The 23,592-nt window shown below is 48.1% G+C and overlaps 1 protein-coding gene across 1 annotated transcript in view; it reads left to right on the forward strand.

The window, feature by feature from the left end:
- The window catches only part of SYNPO2L (synaptopodin 2 like), a 32,265-nt gene extending 9,139 nt beyond the window's left edge, over positions 1-23,126 (forward strand). Inside the window, exons 2-4 of the mRNA XM_035541029.1 lie at positions 4,643-4,794; positions 7,564-8,225; positions 20,794-23,126. Coding sequence (XP_035396922.1) covers positions 4,643-4,794; positions 7,564-8,225; positions 20,794-23,126 — 3,147 coding nt within the window. The remainder of the gene's footprint in view (positions 1-4,642; positions 4,795-7,563; positions 8,226-20,793) is intronic.
- The last annotated feature ends 466 nt before the right edge of the window (positions 23,127-23,592 follow it).

The following is a 23,592-nucleotide window of genomic DNA, read 5'->3' on the forward strand; positions in this document are numbered from 1 at the left end:
ATGGGCAGCTGAGACAAAGAAAATCTAAGAGTCAGAGCAAATGATTATTGAAAAACTTCTTGATTTCTAGGCTCCTGTCATTTACAGTTCACAGTGTGAGTGTTTTCTCCAAGGTCACACAAAAACTCATCCAGGCCTCCTGGATGCCAGTCTAGTGCTTTAACCACAGGGGTGTATTTTTCCTTGCACAAATAAAGATTCGGCCCTGGCCCCATAGGAAAACCAAACTGTTCCAGTAACCAAAATAATGTCAACACAGATGTGCTGAAAGAAGAGGTGGAGGGTGTTTGCTTCTTCTCTTGCAGCTATCAGCTGCTGTGTTTGTGGTTCAGCTGAGCAGGAAGTTCTGGGAGGAGCAGACCCTGATGTTGGTTGGCTCTTCAGATCTTGCCTGAGTTCATTCCCCTTTGGTAATGCTTTATATTGCTTCATACTACAACAAGGCAGCTCTTACCCCTCCTTGGGGACCCTGTGACGCGACTACATTTCACTGAAGACTGGAAATAAAATATAAATGCTGCCGAATTGCCATGGGGTGCAACTACTCCACTGTAGCTGCGGTGGGAAAGGAGGACAGCTGTACGATGTGAGATGCAATCAGAGAGGGGAAGGAGAAAGACCACTTGTAGTCAACATACAACTCTTACTTGGCCTGAGCTTGCTCAGTTGCTGCTGGGCAGATTTTAGGATAATGTAATTTGTCTTCCTGCTGTACAGATTGAGCTCTGCTGATGAGAGAGGTGTTAAGTGCCTTGGGGAGGCAAGGGTGAAGATGGCATGTACCTGTTAGAGCTGATTCCTGAAAGGCTCTGCAAACCACTTCTGATTACCCACAGCATCTTTCTTTTTTTATGAGGAAGGGGTTGTAGCCAGCAGGGAGGGTGGTTGCAGAGTTTCAAGACAGGTTCCATGGGCTGTACTCAGGCAAGATGGGAAGCCACCGAGTTACTATCAGGATTGCTCTATTCTTAGCATCCCAGCGTGTGTTCACCCCCCACATACCACTACCTAAATATAGACCATACTGAAGGACAGATGCTGCCAAGTTGTATCTGACCCCCTCCTCCCGTGCATTCCCGAAAGCTAGACTGAATTCGCCCAAAACATGTCCAGTGAGCAGCATGTCCTTTTGTCTCTTCAAGGCTGTGCTGAGAAAATTCTGCTAGAGCCTCACCCCAGTCCTAGCCTTCTCAGCCTCTCCTAGCACTGGCCTTCCCTTCAACACCTTTTCTTCTTACTTTCTTTGTCATTTGTTGCTTTCACTCTTCCTTTTTTGACCTCAGCTGCTTCTGTCCCTTCCCTCCCATCTGATTCAATATGATCAATTAGAGAAACAGGGCGATGTCATAAAGGAAAACAGGCATAAAGGAAAACAGGCATATATACGTGCATGTACGTAGGTGCTGTAGAACACCAAACCTCTCTGACAAGAGCTCTTTTGTCACAACAGAAGTCTTGGTGTGAGTGCAGTGAGAGGGACAATCTTCTGTGTCAGTGTATTTCATTACTTTATTGTTCCAGTATTCCATACTGATTTGTATTTTGAGGAGCATGGATCAGTAAGGCCCTGATACTGGGATTCCCTAAACCCAGCTGAAAAGTAAGCAGGACGTTTCTCCCAAGTGAGCCAAAGTGTGCAATGGGGAGGGGGTGGTGTCTACTGAGGCAAGGAGTGGAAAGTATACCAGATAGGTAGTTAGAAGAGAATTTGTGGGGTTTTCCCCTCCAAAGGGAGAGGCCAATCCTTGCAGATTGGGTAGTGTAATCCCCTGAAGCTACCCCTGGCTTTCTCAGAGTCCCTCACTGCTGCCTCTCACTTGCACAAGAAAGTGCTCGAGGGATCTGCTTCAGAAAGCAGAGAGGATTTCTCTTTGAAATCCCACTTGTCCCATCCCTACAGAAGGATTCCTTTCCCATCCTTTCCCCATCCTCTTCCAAAGAGCTGCTGGGTGACACCGTCCTCCCTGTCTGCAGCCTGTGCAGAGCTCCATTAGTGCCGCTTCCTGAGGCTGCTGGGCGCCCAGGAGAGGGCATCTTTCCGACATGGGCAGCAAATGGCCGAGCGGGAGGGCAGCCTGACCTTCAGGGTGGGCAGTGAGCCTGGCCTGGCACGCCGAGGGCTCAGTGCTGCCTTCCCTGCGAGTGAGAGGTGAGACGTGCAGGCTCCCGGTTGTCATTAAAGGGCTCCACAGCACTGTGCTGGCACTCGTGAAGTAATGAAGCAGGACTGCAGCCTGCGGACGTGGTTGTGCATTAAGTCCTGTCCTTTCTGCGGGGTGTGCTGTCTCCCTGCAGATTCATTCCCCTTCTGCCTTTAACCCCTTTGCTCTCCTCTCTGGCAAATGCAGTGGGGTGGGAGTTGTCATTAAAACGAAGCTGTGAGCAGGACGTTTCCCTCTGCCCCAGGGAAGCAGATTTGCAAAGTTCTGGGGAAGGATTTATAAACCTGTGGGGGACTGACAGCCAGGAACACTTACATGCTATTTTCAGACTCTATAGGTCTCTTCCTGGGCTGGACACTGTGCATGTTTTCCCAAGGAGGAATGGAGACGGGGAGACCTCTCCTCCTGGATTACAGAGCTAGCTCGCAGCTCCCACAGCAGCACTGGAGTAACTAGAGCAGCTTTTGCCTGCGGACCTCCTGCCACCCTGGGAAAGTCCGAGCACAGACCAAGCCAGAGCCGATGGGCCGGCATGTGTGCTAACCATAAAATACATGCACTGCCTACCCACCTTGCTCAGCCCACACGGGGCAGCTGACATCCCATCAGCCTGCTCTGATCTAAGCGTGCTGAAGCAGCAGCAGGCTGTGCGTGAGTGCATCTTGACCTGGGAGTGCCAAGTGGTCGCTGGCAGGTTCCTGCGGTGCTGAGGGACCAGAGGCTGGTGAGATGCTGGTGAGGCCGAACGGCTCTGGGCTGGGTGGTCAGCAGCCCACGACCAGCTGGTTTCAGTGAGCATGGAGGAGTATGATGGGATGTGAAGAATGCTCTCAGCACCTGCTGACAGTTTTAACCCTCACTTCCCACACTCCAAAATTCGGAGAGGTACTCAGCAAGTGTGTTCCCATCCAGTGCTGGGCACAACGCACTTGGCATGGAGCAGCAGTTGGCCTTCTGAGGAATACCAGGGGGACATCTTCCTTCTCCCCTCCCTGCAGCCCCCTAACCCTCTGCATTAGCTGCAGTCTCAGTAGGCAGCACTGGAAAACGAGTCTGCTATTTCTTCTCAGTTAACAGCTGCACCTTGAGGGAGTATCAGGAAGCAATATTTGTACTGTAACAGCAGAAAAGTAGCTCTTCAGCAGTGGTTCATTACAGACCCACATGTTTTCATTCCTGGCTTTTATTAACAAGGAGGGAGATAAAGGCCTAAAATGACAGAGGCTGATGGATATGGCAGCTGGGATGAGAGAGTCCCTATTTTAAGCACAGAGGCAAAATTTGGGGTCAAGCTGGAGAGGCTACAGGGTGATAAAGTGCCAGTGAACACACAGAAAACTCAGAGTGTATCCCCCCTCTTTCCATCTTCATCCCCAGTACCTTCCAGTTCTGACAGGCTGACCCGCAAGGAGTGCTGCTCTTGCCCCTCAGAGGATTATGGCTGAGTCTGGTTGCTCAAGCAGCAAACTCTAAGATATGGGAGAAGGTGCCGTGCTGCACATTACCTCTCTTCAGGGATCGCTGCACCCTCTGTTAAACAGCTCTGCACTGATTTGTCTCTCACTTAACTGCAAGATCTGAATAAAATTTCTAGAAGAATTTACAAATTTAGTGCATTTAGGCACGATTTGCTCTCATGAAGTGTTTTTGTCTGGCAATTCCTCTACGTGCAAAATGAGTGCATTATGGGTGCCAAGCTGTCCTACAAGAAAACTGTCCCATTGCTTACCTACATGGGAGAGCTCTGTGTTTTCAGGCCGAGTGGGCACTTTGTTTGCTTGCTTGCTCTAACAGAAATGCTAGACTGTGTTGTGGGTTTCAGTGAGAAGTTTAACTGAGATACAGAAGATAACTCGGATAACTGAGAACAGAAGGAAGAGGAAATATTTGGTGTGGCCACCACATAAGATGGCCACGAGAGGCCAGGTTAGGGACTAGTCTGGAACTAGAGCCCCAGACTCCCTTCTCAGACAAAGCAACGCATATCTCGCACAGCTCCTGTTAAGGCTAAAGATTTACTCCACGTTTACGCTTGTGTAACAGGACACCATACGGCATGATGCAGATGTCCAGAAATACATTGGCCAAAGCTGTTCGAGCAGGAATACTTGACAGCAGGAAGTGCCAGAGAGCCCCCAACTCTTCGCGATGTCAGCTTCCTCGAGGGCTGACATCTGCATCCCATCTGCAGGGGCTCTGTGTGTGTCAGGGATCACACCACAGAATCACAGGAGTGGGTACAGCTGGAAATGCTGACACGCAGCCACATACAGGGAGAGTTGGGAATAAGGAACTACCACAAATGCAGATGCCAAAAGGCACAGGGGACTGGTCCATCATAGTGGCAGCACAGTAGTCTTAGGCCTTATTTTATTCTTTCAGGGACGGAGCAATAAAAGGGTCAGCAGGAGACAAGCAACTGCACTAAAGAGCTGCTGTTCTGACTTTCATCCCTATCCTCTCTGTTCTGTTTTTTTCAGATCCGAAAGAGAAGCAAAGCATGCCGTGGAGGCCTGTGGGAAAATGATGTGCTAGTATCTATCAATGGAAAGTCGTGTGCTGGCCTCTCCCATGCTACTGCCATGCAGATCATTGACTCCTCCAACGGCATGCTCAACATCCGGGTGAAAAGGTAACCTGTTCCCCAGCACCATGCTGAGAGTGCAGGCAGCACAGCAGCTTCACCCAGCACAGCAATCTACACCTGGCAGGAAGAAGGCAGGCAGGGAGCCTTTGGTTTCTCTATTCTGTGAGCCATCCTAGAAGGAGTTCCGCATGGCTAACATGTGGTCATCCATTCTCTGTGCTGCTCTCCAGAGTGCCTAGCACTGGGCTTGAACTCACCCCAGATTTCCATGTCCCAGCCCCTTAGGCTGGAGGGAAATACTTGCAGTGTGAGGACTGTGCTGCTAAGAGTGAGCAATTTAGGCTACAACCAAACAGTTGACATAGGACAATTCAAGTCAGGAATTAACAGAGACCCAGTTCATTCTGTAGAAATGGATTTGATGATGCATTGGATAACTGAGCCAGGACAAAGAGTGACACAAAAATTACCTCAGTGTTTGCTACGGCAGACCACTATAGTCCAACAGGGACTTCTACAAAGCTCAGAGGTATGTAGGTGAGTCCGTTTCTCCAGGAAGAACTATCTCCGGTGAGAGCTCCAGTCTCCAGAATACTAGAAATCAGGCTCAAATTTAAGCACACAAATGGTCCCAATAACTTCACTGTTTCTACCTGTGCTAAAGCCAGCCCAGTGCCTCAGTGTACGTTAAATGAGGCACAAGCTGTAAATGAATCAGGTAAAGACGACGGCAGCAAAGCTGTGTGAGGTCCCAGCTAGTCCACACCACTGCCAACTCAGAAGCTGCCCTCAGGAAATAAGGCCCTGTTGAAGGTGTTTGAGAAATGGGATTTTCTGCAGCCCTGAGAAGGCAGAGGGGAGGGACAGCCACCCTGGTTGCTGGCATCTGTAGATTGGGGGTGGAGGTGGGCAGTGCTCAGAGAAGGAAGAAAAGCAAGAACATGTAGGCTCCTTCCCTTGGCTTTGGGGAAGGCTACAGTGCCTTCTGATGTGCTCTCCCTGTACTGCTGTGATTAAGTGGGATGAGTGAGCCTTGAACAAGGTGGCCGGAATAGCGCCTGGCTCCTTGCCAAGGCCTTATCTCACCCCACTGGAGCCCATCTGCAGCCAACAGGTGCCCAGGCAAATTCCTCTGGACCAAAATTAGCACTCTTTGAATTAGCAATGTGACAACGGCAGGCTTCTCGCAGGGCTCACAGATCAGCCCTCTGAGAGCCAACATCAGATGGCTTGGGAATAACGTAACTAATCAATGAAGTTGGCTTCCTTTTGGGGTACTGGAGAATCATGAAATAGTGCCTTCTCATCACATCTCTATTCCCAATCTATATCTATATTCCCAAGGAAAACACCAATTAGCTCTTTTCAGAGAGGAGAGGTGGCTGGATGACTGCAGTATGCAGGGCTGTATGTATTTCTGTTGAAAAAGAAAGTATCTCTGTTGGTGTGGAATGCGTGTGAAGAGAAAAAGGAAGATTGTGACCTGAATGTACAGTGCAGAACCACAGAAATTGGCTTATAAGCAGCAATGATTTTCAGCTATCTGATCAAGCGTTTAAAGATGAGGAAGGACTTCTTTGTTTTGCTTAGGGAGGTTTGTGTTTGCTCCCCAGTAAGAGTTCATAATACAAATATTATTAGAAAAAATAAATAGAGAAATTGTCCCACCCTTAGCTTACAACAAGTCTTACATTTGACATGTATATATATTTTTCACAGTTCAGAGGCTGGATAAAAAAGAACTGGGATTCAAGTCATGAACTCCACAGCTTTACAGAGGCCATACTCTACCTGACTTCCCAGTATGCATGCTCAAAAGGCAAATATGTGAGGCTCCTTTATAAATCCAACAAGCCCTGGTGACTCTGGCAAGGGAAGGAGGATTTTCCCCACCCCATCTGTGTGGTCCAGAATCAAACTGCCTTTGAACTCTGGGCTTGCTCCTGAGGAGAGGGAGGACAGAGCTGGCTTGTTTCCCATCAGCAGAGCCAGTTCTCCCTCTGGCAGTCAGCAGTCGGACTGACTGTCCCAGTCTGTCCTGTTCCTACCCCAGTCATCCTTCCAGCTGACTCACAGGTTGGAATTGCCATGTCTAAGCCAAAGGCAAATGCCAGCATGGATTGGGCTGGCATGTCTGCAATGCAGTCGTCAAAATCCAGACACTGGCAGCTAGCTTGTGAAGCAGCCTGCAGCGAGCTGGCCACAGATCTTCTCACCTACCTCCACAGAGTGCTTGGGTCCTTTTCTTCTAAGTATTTGCTATTTACTCCCGTCTAGAAGGCTGGGCAAGCAAACAGCACCGACTTCTTCCTTCAGAGAACTAAACTGCTGGAGCAGTTTGGGGGATGCCCTGGTGTGCAGAGCTGGCACAGGTCTGAGATGCAGTTCCAGCTGCAGGAGCAGCTGGAGAGCAGCGTGACAGCCAGGGCACCACCTCGCAGCCCTGCCCAGCAGGCTGAGTGGGCACGGCCAGCTGTGCTGAGGAATGCTTGCTGGGCAGGAATTTACCTCCCAAAGAGAAATGCCTGGGAGCTGATTAAGCAAGCTGGGTAGATTTTTATGCTTTCAGGACATTCTGATTTTCGAGTGTTTAAAACCTGGTTTTCAAAGAGGTCATGAAGCAGAAAATCAGGATGAGAGCAAGTAGCTGATGTCAGAGATGTGCCTGCCCTGTAGGTATCTATCTGTGCCACATGAAAGACACCTGAAACACCAGCTCAGCCCTCAGCCCTCCCTCTCCAGTGTGCTCTCTCCTCACAGGGGGGTTCCTTGCAGCTCCCCCCACCTCGCTCACTGCTTTTCCTTCTCCTGCAGAATAGTTGGTGGGGACCAGACTGGCCCGCGGCTGCAGCGCTCCCCTTCCCCGGGGCAGCGAGTGCTCTCCCCGCCATCCCCACTCAGCCCCCCGGCGCAGCTGCTGAGCTCCAGGCCGGCAGGAGCCCCGGCCACCACGCAGCCTCCGCAGCCCCGGAAGGCACAGAGGCACCTGGAGAGCCTCACCTCCCCGCCTGACAGCGAGGCCTACTACGGTGAGACTGACAGCGATGCCGACAACGTGGCCCAGGAGAAGCACCGCCGGGCCCGCAAGAAGAGCCCGCGCTCCCCACCTGGCAGCACCAACAGCAAGGTGGACGTGACCCAGGACGAGGTGTCCCTGTCCGAACAGAGTGGCTATGAGAGCACGCCAGAGGCCACTGCGCAGGGGGGAGCCGAGGTGGCCAGCTCCAGTGGGGTGGCCAAGAGGGAGATTGCCTGCCCGCCCAGCAGCCGCACGGACACGCCGTTCTCAGAGAGCGAAGGAGCGCTGTGGCCACCCTCAGCAGAGGGGCGGGAGCCTTCCCCGGAGGCGATGCTCCTACCCCACGCCACCAAGGCTATCCGAGCGGAGCGCCACCTCATCCCCATGGTGGGGCCCGTGGAGCACCCAGTTGATGAAGACCTGACCACCACATACGCAGAGAAAGCCAAGCAGGCCAGTAAGTCCTCTGCACCCTGCCACTGCCCCACGTCCTTTTCCTGCACTTGAGCTCCTTTCCAAAGCCTCGCACCTGCAAAGTGGCTTAGCTCCTCTAGCTTGGGAAGAAGCAAGGGTCGAGTCAGCCCTGCAGAGACAGGGGTCTCTTATTGCAGCTTTGGCACTGGGGTCTACATCACCCAAGTTGTCCCAAGCAATAGATGAGAGAAAGGGCCGGGGGTGTAGGAGTCACTTCTAGGAGATGCAGCCACACAACTGTGCAGCGGCAGTAGCTGGTGAGCCCTGGTAGAGCTGATGTCTTTTTAGAGGGGAACCAGCAAGGGCAGGTGGGAGCTGGTCAATCAGTTAATTCCAACAGGTCCTTGTAGGAACTCGAGACCTTTCCAGGTGGAATAAAGCACTGAAAAGTGTCATGTAGTACTTGGGTCATAGACCTGAAGTGACCTTAACAGTGGATATCTTTCCTAGTTTCTGCTACACATTGTATTTCAAACCCAGACACGAAGGCAGGGTAAGATGTTATTCGACTTCACAGTTGTGATCTACCCAACAATATTAAATAAAAAGTAATCAATAGCTTTTTTCATGAGTATCTCAGTGCACAGTATGAGTGGCTAACTGACTTCTCTGAGCCTAGAAATTAAGCAGGTTTCAAACAGCTGACTTAACTGAGGGACAGACTGGGAAACTTAGAAAAGTTATCAGACTGATTCAGATAAACCACCCAGATTCTCACTTCTAATTCTCTGCTCCAAGTGCAAGGCATCTTTTCCCCAGACCAGCTAATATTGCAAGGCAGTTGTTAAGCCACTCCCCTCTCTTTTTCTTGGTCCTTTACAGGTAACTTTCAAATCCAGGCTGCATCCTTCAAGCAGGGCACTGGCTTCCTGCTCTGCCGTGTACTGAGGGCACGGACTCAGTTGGGTGCCTTGCGTCAGGCCCCGCTAGGCAATGCAACCGACCTGGTGCTTTGCAGGATTTCTTTCTAGTCTTTAGCACTCACTTTCCTTAGAAGAGCAAAGAAAGCAGCGATTTCAGCCTCTCTGAGGATGAAGCTATTTTTTCCCCCTTTGAATAATGTACAAGCATGAGGTGAATGGTGAGAAAGGCATGTTCAGCTGCTCCCTGCCACCTGATAGTCCCAGCAGTGGATAAGCAATTGCTTTACATCAAGGCCTATTTCCATGGATAGCATCAGTCCAGAAGGCTCCCAGAAAAGCCACGTATTTAATGCAGAGCATTTCTGATGGCAAAATAATACCCCATGGCAGAAGGTGATGCAACTCTATTGTCAGCTAGAGGTAGGGTTCCTAGAAGCATTACACACTGAGATAATATTTTATTCTCCTATTACCACTCCACCCCTCACCCCCCTTCTGGATTAGGTTTGGCCATGGGTGTCCTTAAGTAAGAGCTGCTCTGCCATGGATGGCAATTCACATGGCCAGCTTGGCCTTTTCTTGGATTAGGAATCTTGGCAGGAATTACGAAGGCAAAACTCTGTGTTCTGATTGTGCTGGAGCAGAGTACCCATTAAAAAAAAAATGTGATCAGCAGCCAGCAACTCTAGGAAGGATGAAAGCAAGGAGGGAAGAAGGATGGGAGGTGCTCATTATGTGGGGAGCAGAGCTAAGGAGCACCTACACCTGCAATAAACCCAGGAGGGTGCATGACCGCAGAGCTGCACTGGCTCCTGGGGGGAGGCTGCCTGCAGAGACACTGGAGGTAGCCGGCACTGCACGTATTGCCAGAAACAATTGGCCTTGCAAGGGTGTTTGGACACACAGTGGTTTAGCTCCTACAGTTGCCCCAGGCTCCCATGGAACCAGAGGAGTTTAAAGCTCTGTTTCTCTGACCCCCTTAGCAGTACCCAAAGCACAACAGCCTTCTCAGGACAGGGGTACTCCTGGGTTTTGCTAAGCAGGAATGCAAAGTCAAGCTCATGGTTCAGAAGTGAAACAAGTTTTTAAAAACTGAGTCAAGTATGGTAGGTGACTTGGACAATCGGTCATAGGAGCCTAGGACCTGATGTAGACACAGTAGACAGGTGAGAACCATTATGGCACCTAATCAGATATCTGCCTTTTGGAGCACCACCTCTCTAAATATAATCCCAGTGCACCTGCGCAGCACACCCTCCTTGCCTTGCCCTGACCTCCTCTTTGTCATGGCTCCCACCACTGCACCATAACATGAATAACTCCTTCCTTTTGTTTGTTTGTTTGTTGGGAGTGTTAACAGGTTCCTCAACCCTCTTCTTTCTATAATGTACTCCTGCAGCTTTCTCTGCCTGCTGTGATGTTTTCTCCAATTCCAGTGTTGGGGGTATTTCTCTTGTACTTTGTATTCACTCTTTTTAACTTTTCATTGTCATTCTTAAGCTACAGAAACATTTTCCCTTTCCTACCTGTCCCTGCACCTCAGGCAAACAGAATTGCAGGTAAATTTCTGATCTGGGCTGATTGCCTACCATCCTCAAGAACATTAATCAGACTACAAAATGCCCCCCATATTCCCCTCTTCTTTTTCCTGCCTTCACTATAAAGGACGATCAGTCTTTTATAGTCCGATTGTTACTGATTCCTTTTCTGTTAATTTGTGTCTGACTGACAATTCTCCAGCGCACATCTTTTTCATCAAATCCACCAACTTTTGACAGCTACAGTTACTTTCCCTGCTTTTGCTAAGAGGATATAAATCACGTGGCCATTGCCGGAGGTGACACTGCTGTCTGACACCTGCTTTGGCAGCAGTGCCACAGGAACACATGGAGCTCACTTACTCACACGAGCCCAGGGGTTGACCCTGGGAGCAGAACACAGTGTGGTGGTGAGTACAGACAGCAAAAGAGGATTTGGCAGTGGATGGGATGGAACAAAAGAAGCTCAGGGACAAGGGGACAGCAGCTGATGGTGCCACCTTAGGATGCCCTGTGTGTAGGCAGCTGCTGTGCTATGGCTCTCCTACCCTGGAAAGGGTGCAAGGGCTTAGAGCTCCTTCAGGCAACAGCCGGTGCAGTGAGGTGTGGGCCTGCCTCTTTCCAGAGTTCCTGCCGTCTCACAGTTTGCATGTTTTTGTTGACTCATTTTTTTCCATCATGTGCAATAAGCCCCTACATCATCCCAGCTTCCCACAGGATGCACGACTCAAACATGCCTGCTCAAAACCTACTCGGAGTGTTGCTGATGCAGACTAGTGGGGCAGCGTGGAGAGCCACACACCAAAGTGCGGGGAATCTGAATGAGTTCCTGAAAGTCAGCAAAAAGCAGGGGGTTGTGGCAGGGAGATTCACACTACAGATGTTACAAGCAATTGCTAGTGAGGACCCTTGGTTCCCCACAGCTCCTGCAGTGTCCCCCTCTGCACAAATGCTCACCCCACTCTCAGAGGCTTGGGATCCTTCTGTAGCCAGGACCTCCTCTCCTCATCCACCTGTGCTCCTTGAGGTGCACTGTATTTTCACCCCCATCCCCAATTGTCTGCAATAGGCTCAGGCTTTCTCCCAACTGGCAATACCAACTGCTGGCAGAAGACAGGCATACCACGACAGTGGTCTAGTCCTAACTTGCTATCACACTGTAGGAATTTGTGTCAGTGCAAGAAGTGCTTCAAAATATCTCAATTTAAACTTATCCGCTGGACTATTTTTAGTTCCTAGGACTCAAGAGTCTTTCCATGTATGGCAAGGAAAGGGAGGGAAAAATGGGTGGGGAAATTTCCTCTTCTGCTTTATAAGGGCCTGGCTGTGGGTACACATTCATCAAAGTTACTACATTCCATATCAGAAAAGGAAATCCTTCTTGTTCAAAGTGGATGTACAACAGCATCACTTGCTGAGATAGGATGCTTATAAATAAGTGGGCTATTCATTGGAGGGCCACACAGATTACCTCTTCTAACAGTGCAGTCACATTTCTCTGCAGAGAGTGTGTGAGCAACAAGCCAACTACCAGCCGATTACAATGCATACAGGCCACAGGAGTTGTGAAGAAGATAAAGTATCTGAATGGCAGTTTGAATTTACTGCACCATGTTTTCTACTTGGCTTTCACCTTTGACAACTGTGTCTAATAATTGCATCGTTGGTAGGCTAGCTTAAGAGTTTTGCAATTCACTGCAAGCTAAAAGACCAAAAAGATTCCCATTCTACCTGCATAAAAGAAGAACAGAACAACATTCTGCTCAGATCAGGAGATTAAGATTAATCACCTGAACTATTGATCTGACAGGAGGTCTGTTGCTCGCAGTATGAAACAATGCTGAATAACCCTTGGTCTTTGCTACTCAGTAAGTAGCCAGCCACTAGGAAAACAAGGACAACAGCCTCCATTGTTGAATCACTGATGGAGAGTCTGACCTCACTTCAGCATGCGTTGAACTAGAAATTGCCTCCACTTGGGAAATCAGTTTACATACACCGGTGTATGCAATCTAGCTGCATGCCTTTCTGCCTTTGCTTATGAATGTACCACTTAGTATTAACATTCAGTTTTGAATTCTCTGCAGCTTGGAATGCTTTTATTAAAGAAAACAGCAGTGAGATAAACAGTGTGCATCTGGAGCCCTCTCCATCTAGTTTTAGGCTTGAGTATGTCATTTGAGCTTACACCTTTGGTTTATGTTTTCTACCGAAAGCACAGAGGTGATATTTTCAGGCTGATGTATTAGTTGCTTGAGCAGGGATTGTCTGACAATTTCTAGGTTCCAGGATTTTTAGAGCTGAGTTGAAAGAAATTGTAATGCAAACAGGCAACAAGAATTCCTCTTCCTGTCTAATTTTATTTCCATCATGTCTGAAAGTGATATGGGACTTGCTGAAAAGGTTGGGACAAGTAGGCAAAGCTACTCAGAGACAACACTGAAATGAGAAAAAATGATAGTGATGGGGGACGGAGAGACATAAAAGGGCGAGGCATAAAAGGACTTTGACAAGGGGTAATTAAGCCATAGGTCATTGCTCAAAAAGAGTGAGAGAAAATTATAGTTAGGAAGGAGAAAACTGTGAACCTGACAAATATAATTCGGCAGTTTCCCTTAAATCCATCACAGGAAGGGAGATCAGTTTGTTGTGAAATCCATAAAGCTTCGCTGTCATCAGCGTATCTACCGCTCATGTTAACCAACGATCTGGCCCTCAGTGTAGAAGAAAGAAGAGCAGAAATGAGGGGGAGAAGATTCAGCATATCTTGACACACTGAGTATACTGAAAAGGGCAAGGCTGAATCATATCCTCTGTGCAGGTGAAATGTAAGGTCTTAGCGAAGATTGTATTAGGACAACCCTCAGGTCTTTGTTAATATCCTGGGATAATGGGGAGGGACTCAGAAAAAGGGACCAAGAATAGCACCCTTCTTACAGGCATGGGCTCTGGAGATGACAAAAAAAAAGAGAAAAAGTTTAGCAATTTAGCTTCAGTGAGGTGAATGAAGTAGTTCTTTTGAGCACACTTTGTGAAAAACAAAATGATCAGTAAAAAAAACATGGACTAAAGTAAAAACAACAAAAAGACACCGATCAGTGACCTGTTCAACAAGGCAACATACTTTGTGGCTTAAAAAATAAGGTGGACACAGTGTATGTTGACTTCTGCAAGATATCTGATACAGTTCCACATGACTTTTCCAACTAGAGAAATATGGGAGAGAAGGGGCTACTGTAAGGTGACTACACAATTGGCTAAGTATAGAGCAGAAAACGTACCTATTAATGCCTCATGATGTCAGGGTAGCTAATTGACTAAGTTGGTAGTGGTGTTTCACTAGGCTTCTGAATCCAGTGGGACTACCTCTATATTTTCATCCATGGAGCTTTAAACACTAACGTAGTCCTCTCCACCTCAATGTTATATGACTGGCAAAAAGACAGATGATTAAAAATCCCAACCCTCCCCTCTTCTGCCAGTGGATCTTGTCCTCTGGCTGCACCCAGACAGACCAGGCAGCGTGTGCTGTGGGGCACCCCAGAGCCCCTAAACTGCTGTTGCTCAGAACTGGGACCTGGCTCGGACACCTTGCAGCTTTTTTCTGGTCTTTCTTCCCACAGAAACCCAGGTGTGTGGGGAACAGGGGGAGGGAGGTGGGGTGTCTGGACTGAGGAGCTCAGAAGCGTTCCCAGGTCCACCACCATTGTCTTTCTATCTGCTTTTTCAACTGCAAATTCTTCCTAGTGAATCTTTTTAAATATTGTTGCTTCTCTTGAGTGTGTTGTACCTAGCAAGCAGTAACAGCAAATGGCAGTAATACCATTTTTAATGGATGGCCTGAGGATTCAGTGAGATTGCAGTGTGTTAATCAGCAGATGACATAAAGCATGGCAAGTACGTACAGTTGTCTTGTGGAAGGCTGGATTTTTAGAATGAGGTGGGAGCTTGACAGGTCGCAGAAAGGGACTAAAATCAATTAGACAACAAAATATATGACAAGTGCTACAGGACTAATCAAGTGCACAGACCCAGATGGTGAACATATGCTTGCCAGAGAGTGGATGCTGGAAACACTGAAGGACAAAGGGAAGATGAGTCAGTAATATCCTGCTGTCAGACATCAAGCAAATCTGTGAGCAGCAGAATGAACAGATCCTGGTGTCCTTTTAATTTATGTCTCATATTTGATATCTCATTCTCTCATGTCTACTAAATGCAAATCTGCCTGATGTTTCTCATATTCAAAATGGGAACTTAGAATCTTTTCTGTGTGTTCTTCAGTTTTTGGTGCCTAATGAAGACCACACTCAGGCTTTCTGCTTCCTATGGTGGGGTCTATCTCCTCTGCCCAGCCACCTGTTTTCACGTAACTCATAGGAGGCTTCATATCTTTGTGACTTCAGACTGAAATTAACAAATGAGCTCATAAGCTTCTAGGGTGAATCACATAAATCAAAAAAAAAGAGACAAAAATAACAACACAAAACCTGCAGTGTGACCACATAAACCCTTCTTAGGAAATCAGGCTAAAAATGCAAAAGACGGATTCACTAGTACTTTCAACTTGCTGTCCTGGCAAAAAGAAAGCTCTTCTTTGGCAGTGTTGTAGAAGGCTATGTAGGGGCCTATCCAGGCTATCCAGGGCCCAAGTGTGAGAGGGAAGCCGGCCATGTGTGCTGCCTTTTGCTCTGAGGACACATTTCACTCCAGCTCAGGAAAAAAAGTCAAACTCTCAATCAACCGAGGGAGATTTTTGAGTGAACAAGCAGGATACCATGAGACTAACACAGAGACAAATTGCTGCCATGCATAGCAATGTCTCTGAACCTTCTTAGCCTAGCAGGGTTCTTCAGTAGCAGTGTGGGAGTCAAAGAATGGCAAAGAATGGTCAAAAATCTACTAAGGTACTGAGCGCATTTTTTCTCACGGCTGTTGATTCCCCTGTAAAGAAGCTTGATTTCTGTCTTTCTAACACCAGCAGATTGTAGTGGGGCAGTGTCTCACTAGTAACTCTTAAAATCACTAGCCATTTAAGAAAATGCACTGGTTTAACAAGTACTTAACTGTACATTTAACTCTAGCTACATGCTTAAGCATTGCAGACTTCAGTACGACCACAGCATTTGTCTGTACCATGCTAAGCTGGAGGTGAAGCCAGTATTAATCTTTTATATTATGCACAGTTTATGTGATGGAAGTGTGCAAACATCCAAGAATGAGAAGTAAGTTTACTGTCCCCAGAGTTACACCACTTCTTTTAAGTAAAAGAATATACAGTCCTCTGCCATATTCTGCAATTCAAACATTAGTTGTAGCTCGAAAGGCTGGCTTTCAACAGGGAAATACTTGGAAGGCCAGTATAACCTATTCAAATCTTATTTTGAAAGGACTCCAGATATGAAGAGCATGAGATGTCTATATCCTCTAATGACTTACTGAGATATTTGCAACATTAGCCATGGAAAAATGACCTTGCCCAACATAAATAGCTGGAAAAACAAAATTGAAGTTGATCCCATATGAAAAAATAGTAGACAAAGTAGTATTTCATCACACAGGAATAATTTTTTTATATCTGAAATTAGCAACACGCTTATTTTCTGTAGTATTGGCTTTTCTAGAATTTGGTCTTTAGTGATAAAATTTACCAGCTTTATTTCCTAGTAAACATGAACAGTATCTGACATTGTGTAAACCTGCTTGTTCAATAGTTTTCTTGAGTATACAATGCTTTCTTGTAGTGGGTCCTAATCTTAAAAAGATCTACAGTTTTTGCACTTCTCTTTACTGTAATTAGTAATTTAATTTAATCCACTTCAGTGAAATTTAGTTAAATCAGTACATAGAAAAGTCTTTGAAGGCTTTGCCTAATAGATTTTTTTTTGTATTATTCCAGCAGAATTTAATGGGGACAAAATTTGAGTGCTCTACAAATTAGCAAAAAGTTTTCTATAGAAATTGTCCACCACACCAGCAGAATGTATGAGTTTTATAACCCTTCTCTGAACTCTCTTATCCATTCCATTTGAATGTTCTTAACAGAGATTTTTTCAGCACTGCAGAGCTATATTTTCATTTCCAATTGCATATTGCATGTATCAGATTTGACAAGGCTTTTTCAAAGAGACTGTATCCCTGTATGTGTAAGTATTAATCAGAGAAGAAGCGACTGAGCCACTTTCATTGCTCTTGCTGTAAAAACCTCTGTATGAGGCATGTCTGCCTCTCTTACAGCAACACTGCGTGTGGAAATTGGCTTTCTTGGCATTCAGCAATGGTTAATGGATTTTAGGAGGCATGATCAGACCTTCCTTCTTCTAGACTCACTAACACCTGAGATGGTGTGCTCAAGTCCTGGGCTAAGGTACTGCTAGGGCTGTACGTCTGCTGTATGGGAGAATCACAGGACAGTGTCTCACAGCTACAGCTCTGGCATTCTCTCCTAGGCCCTATTGCTCGTGTACAGAAAGAGGCAGTAGGACAAGACCTAGCCAAAGCATGGGAGATGCTGAGCAGCTCACAGGGTTACAGCTGTGGAGATCTGTAGACTCCCAGCACCCCCTGTTCCCTTCCTCTGTCCACCGCAGTCCTTATTATCATCAACTCATCTTTCATCACCCCTCAGTCTCCAGTGCTGGAGCACTGCATGGTGCTCCCAAAACAGCGCTCTTTGGCCTCCAAACCCTCTGTCGCCCTCCCTGGGCACAGCCACACTCTTCATTATTGTAGGTAACAGCCTTTGCCATTTTAATTCAACTAAACCAATTCACTACCAGGTACTCAGGATTCTAATGCTCCTCTGTTAAATATTCCTCAGTCCTGATGCACAACAGGAATCAGTGACATGGACTGGTACTCCTCAGATACGAAGCACAATTGATATACATAGGAAAAGAAAACCTCTCCTCCAAACTCTTTTGTTCTTTATATTTGCCTGGAGCTGGGCGCTCTCTGAGGGTTTCAGAGAAGGCAAGCTGCTTTCCTCTTGGGTGGGTTTCTCTGCCTTGCCACATTGGACATAAGCACTGTGTTAGCCTTGTCTGTTTGCAGGACATTGAGGCACTGCTTAGAAACACAGCTTCTAACCTGAAGCTTGCACCACAGAAGCAGTAAGAGTAGAGATTTATTTTAAGAAAAAAGAAGAGTTTCTCCTCCCAGGGAGTGGAGGAAAGAAGGAGGCTAAGTGCCAGGTGACAATGTCCATCACACTGCTCAATGATGAAGCTAAGAAGACAAAAATAGACCAAGTGACCTCATGGCCTTAGGCAGCAATGCCTATGAGACAAAAGAGAGGCTTTAAAAGGCTTGTGAAGCTGATAGCAAAGGGCTTGGACACCTCAGAGTTTTGGTTCTGCTCCAGCAGGGAACTGCTTTGCTTCTCTCTCATTGCCTCTCTCTGTTTATGGGAAGTTGTGAATTAAATGGGCTTTGTGACATGCCCAGCTCTCCAGGTCTGGACTCTGCCTTCTCAAGCTTGGATCAGCCTTATGCAGGTACAGATGTCTCCTCTTTCCTTTTTCTTTCCTTTTTATTTCTTTCCTTTTTCTTTTCTTTTTTTTTTCATTTTTCTTTTTCCTTTTACTTCTTTTTCTTTTCTTTTCTTTCCTTTTTTTCATTTTTCTTTTTTCTTTTCTTTTCTTTTCTTTTCTTTTCTTTTCTTTTCTTTCTTTTCTTCTTTTCTTTTCTTTTTCTTTTCTTTTCTTTTCTTTTCTTTTCTTTTCTTTTCTTTTCTTTTCTTTTCTTTTCTTTTTTCTCTCTTCTCTTCTCTTCTCTTCTCTTCTCTTCTCTTCTCTTCTCTTCTCTTCTCTTCTCTTCTCTTCTCTTCTCTCTCTTCCTTTTCACTTTCCTCTCCTCTCTTCTCTTCTGTTTCCACTCCTCCCTTTTCCCAATTCATTTCCCTATTCTGCTTTCACTCTTGTTCTTTTTCTTCAGCAAGTCATTTTGGGAAGATTTCTCTTTTCCTTTTTTTTCTTAAACCATTGTGGGAGACTGTAGTTTGAATACCATGATCATTTTTTCTGCTGGGAGAATGGGTGTAATTTGTTATGTGCTTTAGCCTTTATAAGAAGGGATGTAAGAAGAACAGAACAGGGAGGCAAGCTGCAGGTCCCAGAGGGCCTCAGTTTCCAGCTGCTTCAGAGCACAGAGTAGTTCAGAACAACTTGCTAAGGAAGCTGTACGTGGACATTAGTGCTGGGCCTGGCCCAAGAGTTGGTTGAGGCATAACCAAGACTGTCTACTGTTCTATTTTCTCTAACTATATTTGCTAGAGTTGGGCCCTTTCATGGTGCTCTGCTGCCAGAAGGGCTGCACAGACACTCCCTTTGGATGGTGTAGCTCCCTGGATGTTAGCTCCTGATGCCAGAAATCTTCCTCTGAGTCACTCACACAGAGTTGACATAGTCTGGACTTGATGTAGATTCTATAGTGATGCTCTTCCTCCTTGTAAATTTAGAAGCAAAATATGAGCCTGGTGAGGTGTAGTGACTGGATCCTTGTAGAAAGAAAGAAATCTCTCTTATTTCCTCCACTGTGAAAACCCCCAGACACATGCATGCAGACTTCTAAGTGGAGTGGACAGACCTTCAGGGACTGTAACTGGTTTCCATCATGGGCAGCAGATCTTTGAGGGCAAATCCACAACTGTGCTGAAGAGCACTACATCGCCACAAAATCCTGGACACTACATTAGTCTTGGTTCAGCTAAAAGTCAGTATGTAAGGAAAGTTTTTCACACAGCCTTCACTCTCCAAGTGTAAATACAAATGGTGGGCCATTTTTTCAGGTCAGCACTGATTTTGCTTTTTCTCGTTTTCTGGGTGCAAAGGGGAAGAGTGGACTGAGCACCCAAGTAAGGTGATTTCAAACCAGAGAAGTCCCCTTGCTGAAATCACAAGGCAGCAGCATGTGCTCTGGAATTGCTGCAGACCTTGAGATGAGTCTTTCTTTGTTTTTACCTTAAGCTTTGTGGAAGAATGACTGCTCTGCAGAGCAACTCCTTATTTTTAGCATGGGTAAGAGAGGGAGGCCATTTCTGCTGTGGTTAAACTGGTGCAGTACAGAACAATGACATCTGCCACAACTGTGCAGCCTAGCCAGATTTTGGGGGACATCTGCAGCCCCCAGGAAAACTAGTGTCCTTCCTAGCTAAGCTCCCTCTCCCCTGCTGTCCCCCAGTGCAAATAACTGCCACATTAGCTGGTCCCCATTGAATGAATGCTCTGTGGTGAAACAAAGTGAGATCCCAAGAGGACTGAGCAGCTTCCATCCTTTCCTGACTTAACACCATCCGTCAGCACTGCCTGCAGCTCTCCTGTCCTGTCCTGTCCTGTCCTGCCCTCTCTTCCCCCCACCTTCAGCAGGGCCTAATTTTTTTCAGTGCAAGTTTAGTGCAAATTTCTCACTTGAACACCAATTCTAGGCAAGTCCATGCTTTCCATAGGGCAGCTGAGTTTGGTTTTCTGTTGAATCTTGATCACCCCGACTTCCCTGCATGCCAGGCAAAGAACTCAACGTTCCTCCCTGGGGCTTTACTGTCCATTGGACTGGCAGAACAGGTGGAAAATGATTATCCCACCCTTTCATGCCAGTGTCCCAACAGGTGTTGGCTTTTCCAGGCAAGCCTGTGTAAGTGGATTCCTTCTGGCCTGGCTGATCGGTCGTGGAGGTCTGGGATTCTTGCTCGGGAGCAAATGCTCTGTTTCCTTGCTGGGCATGGGGCACAGGCAAGGGACTGCAGCAAGGGTGAAAACATGCCTCCTGCTGCTGTGGGGCTGCTGCAGGGAGCAGTGAACAGCCCTGCGCACAGTGTTGCTGCAAGGTACCCTGACTAGAGCTGGCACTGCAGGGCTCAGGCCCCAGTTGTGCCTCTTGAGCTCTTTGTGACTCCAGTCTCTTTGGAGTAAGGAGAGTTCACCTGTATGAACTTTTTTGATTGTGTTTGCAGGGAAAGAGAAAACTGAATATGGGTTTGTATCAGTAGGTCCTAAAGATGCTATCAGCAAAGGTTGGAAAGAAAAGGAAGGGCAGGGGGTGACAGTGTGTCTTCTTGTACAAGCACTCGAATACCTATAGCCATATCACTCTCCATCTCTGCCCATCCAGCCTCTTGTTGAGCTCTGAGCTTGCCTCTCTTTGTCTCTTGCAGAGCTCCACCGCCACGAGAGCATCCAAGAGAAGAATGTGAAAGAAGCCAAAACCAAGTGCAGAACCATTGCATCCCTGCTGACAGACGCACCGAACCCCCACTCCAAGGGGGTGCTGATGTTCAAGAAGCGTAGGCAGAGGGCCAAGAAGTACACATTGGTAAGCTTTGGGAGTGTCGACGAAGACCGCTCTTACGAGGAGGAAGACGGAGTTTTTCCAACCAGTGAATCTGAATTTGACGAGGAAGGTTTCTCTGATGCCCGAGGCTTAACGAATAACTCAGACTGGGACAACACTTACCTGGACATTGAAAAGTCCAAGTCAGACTCTGAGCAGAAAGAAGAGAAGCAAAAAGGTTTGAGTGAGGCCTCAGGTAAAGGAGCCCGCTTATTTGAGCAGCAGAGGGAACGTGCTGGAAAGTACACAGTAGAGAAAGTCCCTGCAGAGAAGAGCCCCCAGCTTGCCCCAGCTGTGCAGCCGCAGCCAGGCATGCTGAATGGAGAGATGCTTGTGCCACAAAAGACAAGCAGTGTGCCCCTCAGCATCCACCTGGAAGGTGTGCAAGTGCCCAGCAAGCAGCCAGCCACTCTGCCCGCTCCGCTCCTGGCTCCCTCCAGCCCCACTGTCTTCCAGCCACCCCCCGGCACCCCTGACCCCTTCTCTGCAAGCACGGCCAGTATGTTCAACAGATCTGCACGGCCTTTCACTCCTGGCTTTTCTGGCCAATGCCCAGTGACATCCTCTGTCATCTTCAGGCCATCTGTACCCAAAAAAAACACTGAAATCCTGGGTGGGCAAAGCACGGTGGTTCCCCCTTTCTCACCTCAGGCTCCAGGATCACCTGCCAGTGCCCCAGTGCCAGCACACCACGGTCCAGTGAGCTCCTCCACATCTCTGTATATTCCTGCACCAGGAAGGCCAACGCCACTGCTAGAATCACAGCCAAGAGCAGGAGGAAGTGCTCCAGAGGCTAAGCCTTCCACCAACACTGCCCGGACATCCACTGCCTCTATATTTCTGTCAGCTCCCTCAAAGCCAGGAGGGGAGGTGGCCTCTGCAGCATCCCAGCCACAAGCCCCTGGAACAGCCTCTTCATCTTTGTATATCAGCCCAGCACCATCGCAGCACCCCAGCTCCCCACTGCCAGTGCAGCCTTCTCCTGCCACCTCACCAGCAACGCCACGGCCTCCTTCCGAGCCCTTAATCTCCAGGGAGCAGAGGATTGCTGTGCCGGCTCCCCGCACAGGCATCCTGCAGGAGGCTCGCCGGCGGGGCAACAAGAAGCCCATGTTCAGTAAGATTGAGGAGAAGAAGAAGAATTCACCCAACCCCGAGCTCCTGTCTCTGGTGCAGAACCTGGATGAGAAGCCAAAAGGTGACCACCCTGGGGCAGGCTTTGAGTCTGGGCCTGAAGAGGACTTCCTCAGCCTGGGTGCCGAGGCCTGCAACTTCATGCAGTTCTCTGGCCGCAAGTTCAAAACCCCACCTCCAGTGGCTCCGAAGCCTCAGCAGCAAGATGCTGGACTGGTAAATGGGGCCCAGGACATGCCTCAGCTTAAAGGGAAGGGGGCAGAGCTCTTTGCCAAACGCCAGAGCCGCATGGACAAATTTGTGGTGGAGACGACGCCAAAGCCGGAGTCCAAGCCCAGGACCCCTTCTCCTTCCCCTTCTCTACCTTCGTCCTGGAAATATTCACCCAACATCCGGGCTCCCCCTCCAATAGCTTACAACCCAATGCATTCCCCTTTCTATCCTCTGGCAGCCAGCAAGTCTCAGGCTAGCAAAGCAGAGAGCAAAGTGAAAAAGGCACCTGGCCAGAAATCAGGGCTCAAGGTCATCAATTTCATGTGCCATCAGCCCTATCAATTAAAGTCAGCCATGTTCTGTTTTGGAGATCCCCCAAGCCCTAGCACGCAGGAGTCTCCTGCTCAGCCAGCCCAGCAGGCCGGCTCATCCTTCACCGTGGCCAAGCAGGTCCCAGTGAAAACAGCCAAGACCCAGGAGGTTCGTCGCTTCTCCACCCCGGCTCCCGCGCCAGCCTCAGGCAGCATGGCACCCACTGTGCTTGTGCCCCGCTCAGCCACCATGTTGGATGAACCAGTGTGGAGAACAGAAATGGCCTCTTCTGCCCCTGCTACCCCAGCGCCCTTCCAGGTGGAGCTCAGCCAGTCCCCTAAGCCATACCAGAGCTCCCCTGAGCTTGGTCAGGCGAGCCTGCGGCCCTCCCCAAACCCTGTCTCAGCCTCTCGGTTTCAGGTGGCCAGGCCCAAATTCTCAGCAGCTAGAACGGGGATGCAGGCCAACGTGTGGAGGCCGAGCTTTGGCCACCACTGAGGCAGGCACCACTACCATCCCATCCATGGCCCCACAGAGATAGTGCTCATTTTGTCTTTCATGTCAGCTCAGTACATTGGGGTGAGTGGTGTAAAATGAAGAAAAGAGAAAAAAAATTACTCCCCTTCTGCACCACCCTCTCCCCCAACCTCCCCTTGGTCTCAGATGGGCAGCTTCATGGCAAGGCTTATGGCTGTGTCTACAGATGGAGGAAGAATGTGGAGAGAGGGCATGTGTGGTACACAGGGACTGGGAACTTGACTGCATCAGCAAAATCCATGTCTGGAGAGGGCAAATGGCGGGTGTTGTCTCAACGAGGACATGCAGTGGTTTCCTCCCAAAGTCTTTGGAGTCAACCCTGAATGAGGGGCCTTGGTGGACAAGAGCCTTCCAGGAAGGAAGGGTTAGAGACAGGATTACAAAACAGAAGTCCTACCTTCCCCATTAGACTGCTTTTTTGAGAGCC

The sequence above is a fragment of the Cygnus atratus genome, chromosome 7 (genome assembly GCF_013377495.2).
Source record: "Cygnus atratus isolate AKBS03 ecotype Queensland, Australia chromosome 7, CAtr_DNAZoo_HiC_assembly, whole genome shotgun sequence".
In the NCBI taxonomy this organism is placed as follows: domain Eukaryota; kingdom Metazoa; phylum Chordata; class Aves; order Anseriformes; family Anatidae; genus Cygnus; species Cygnus atratus.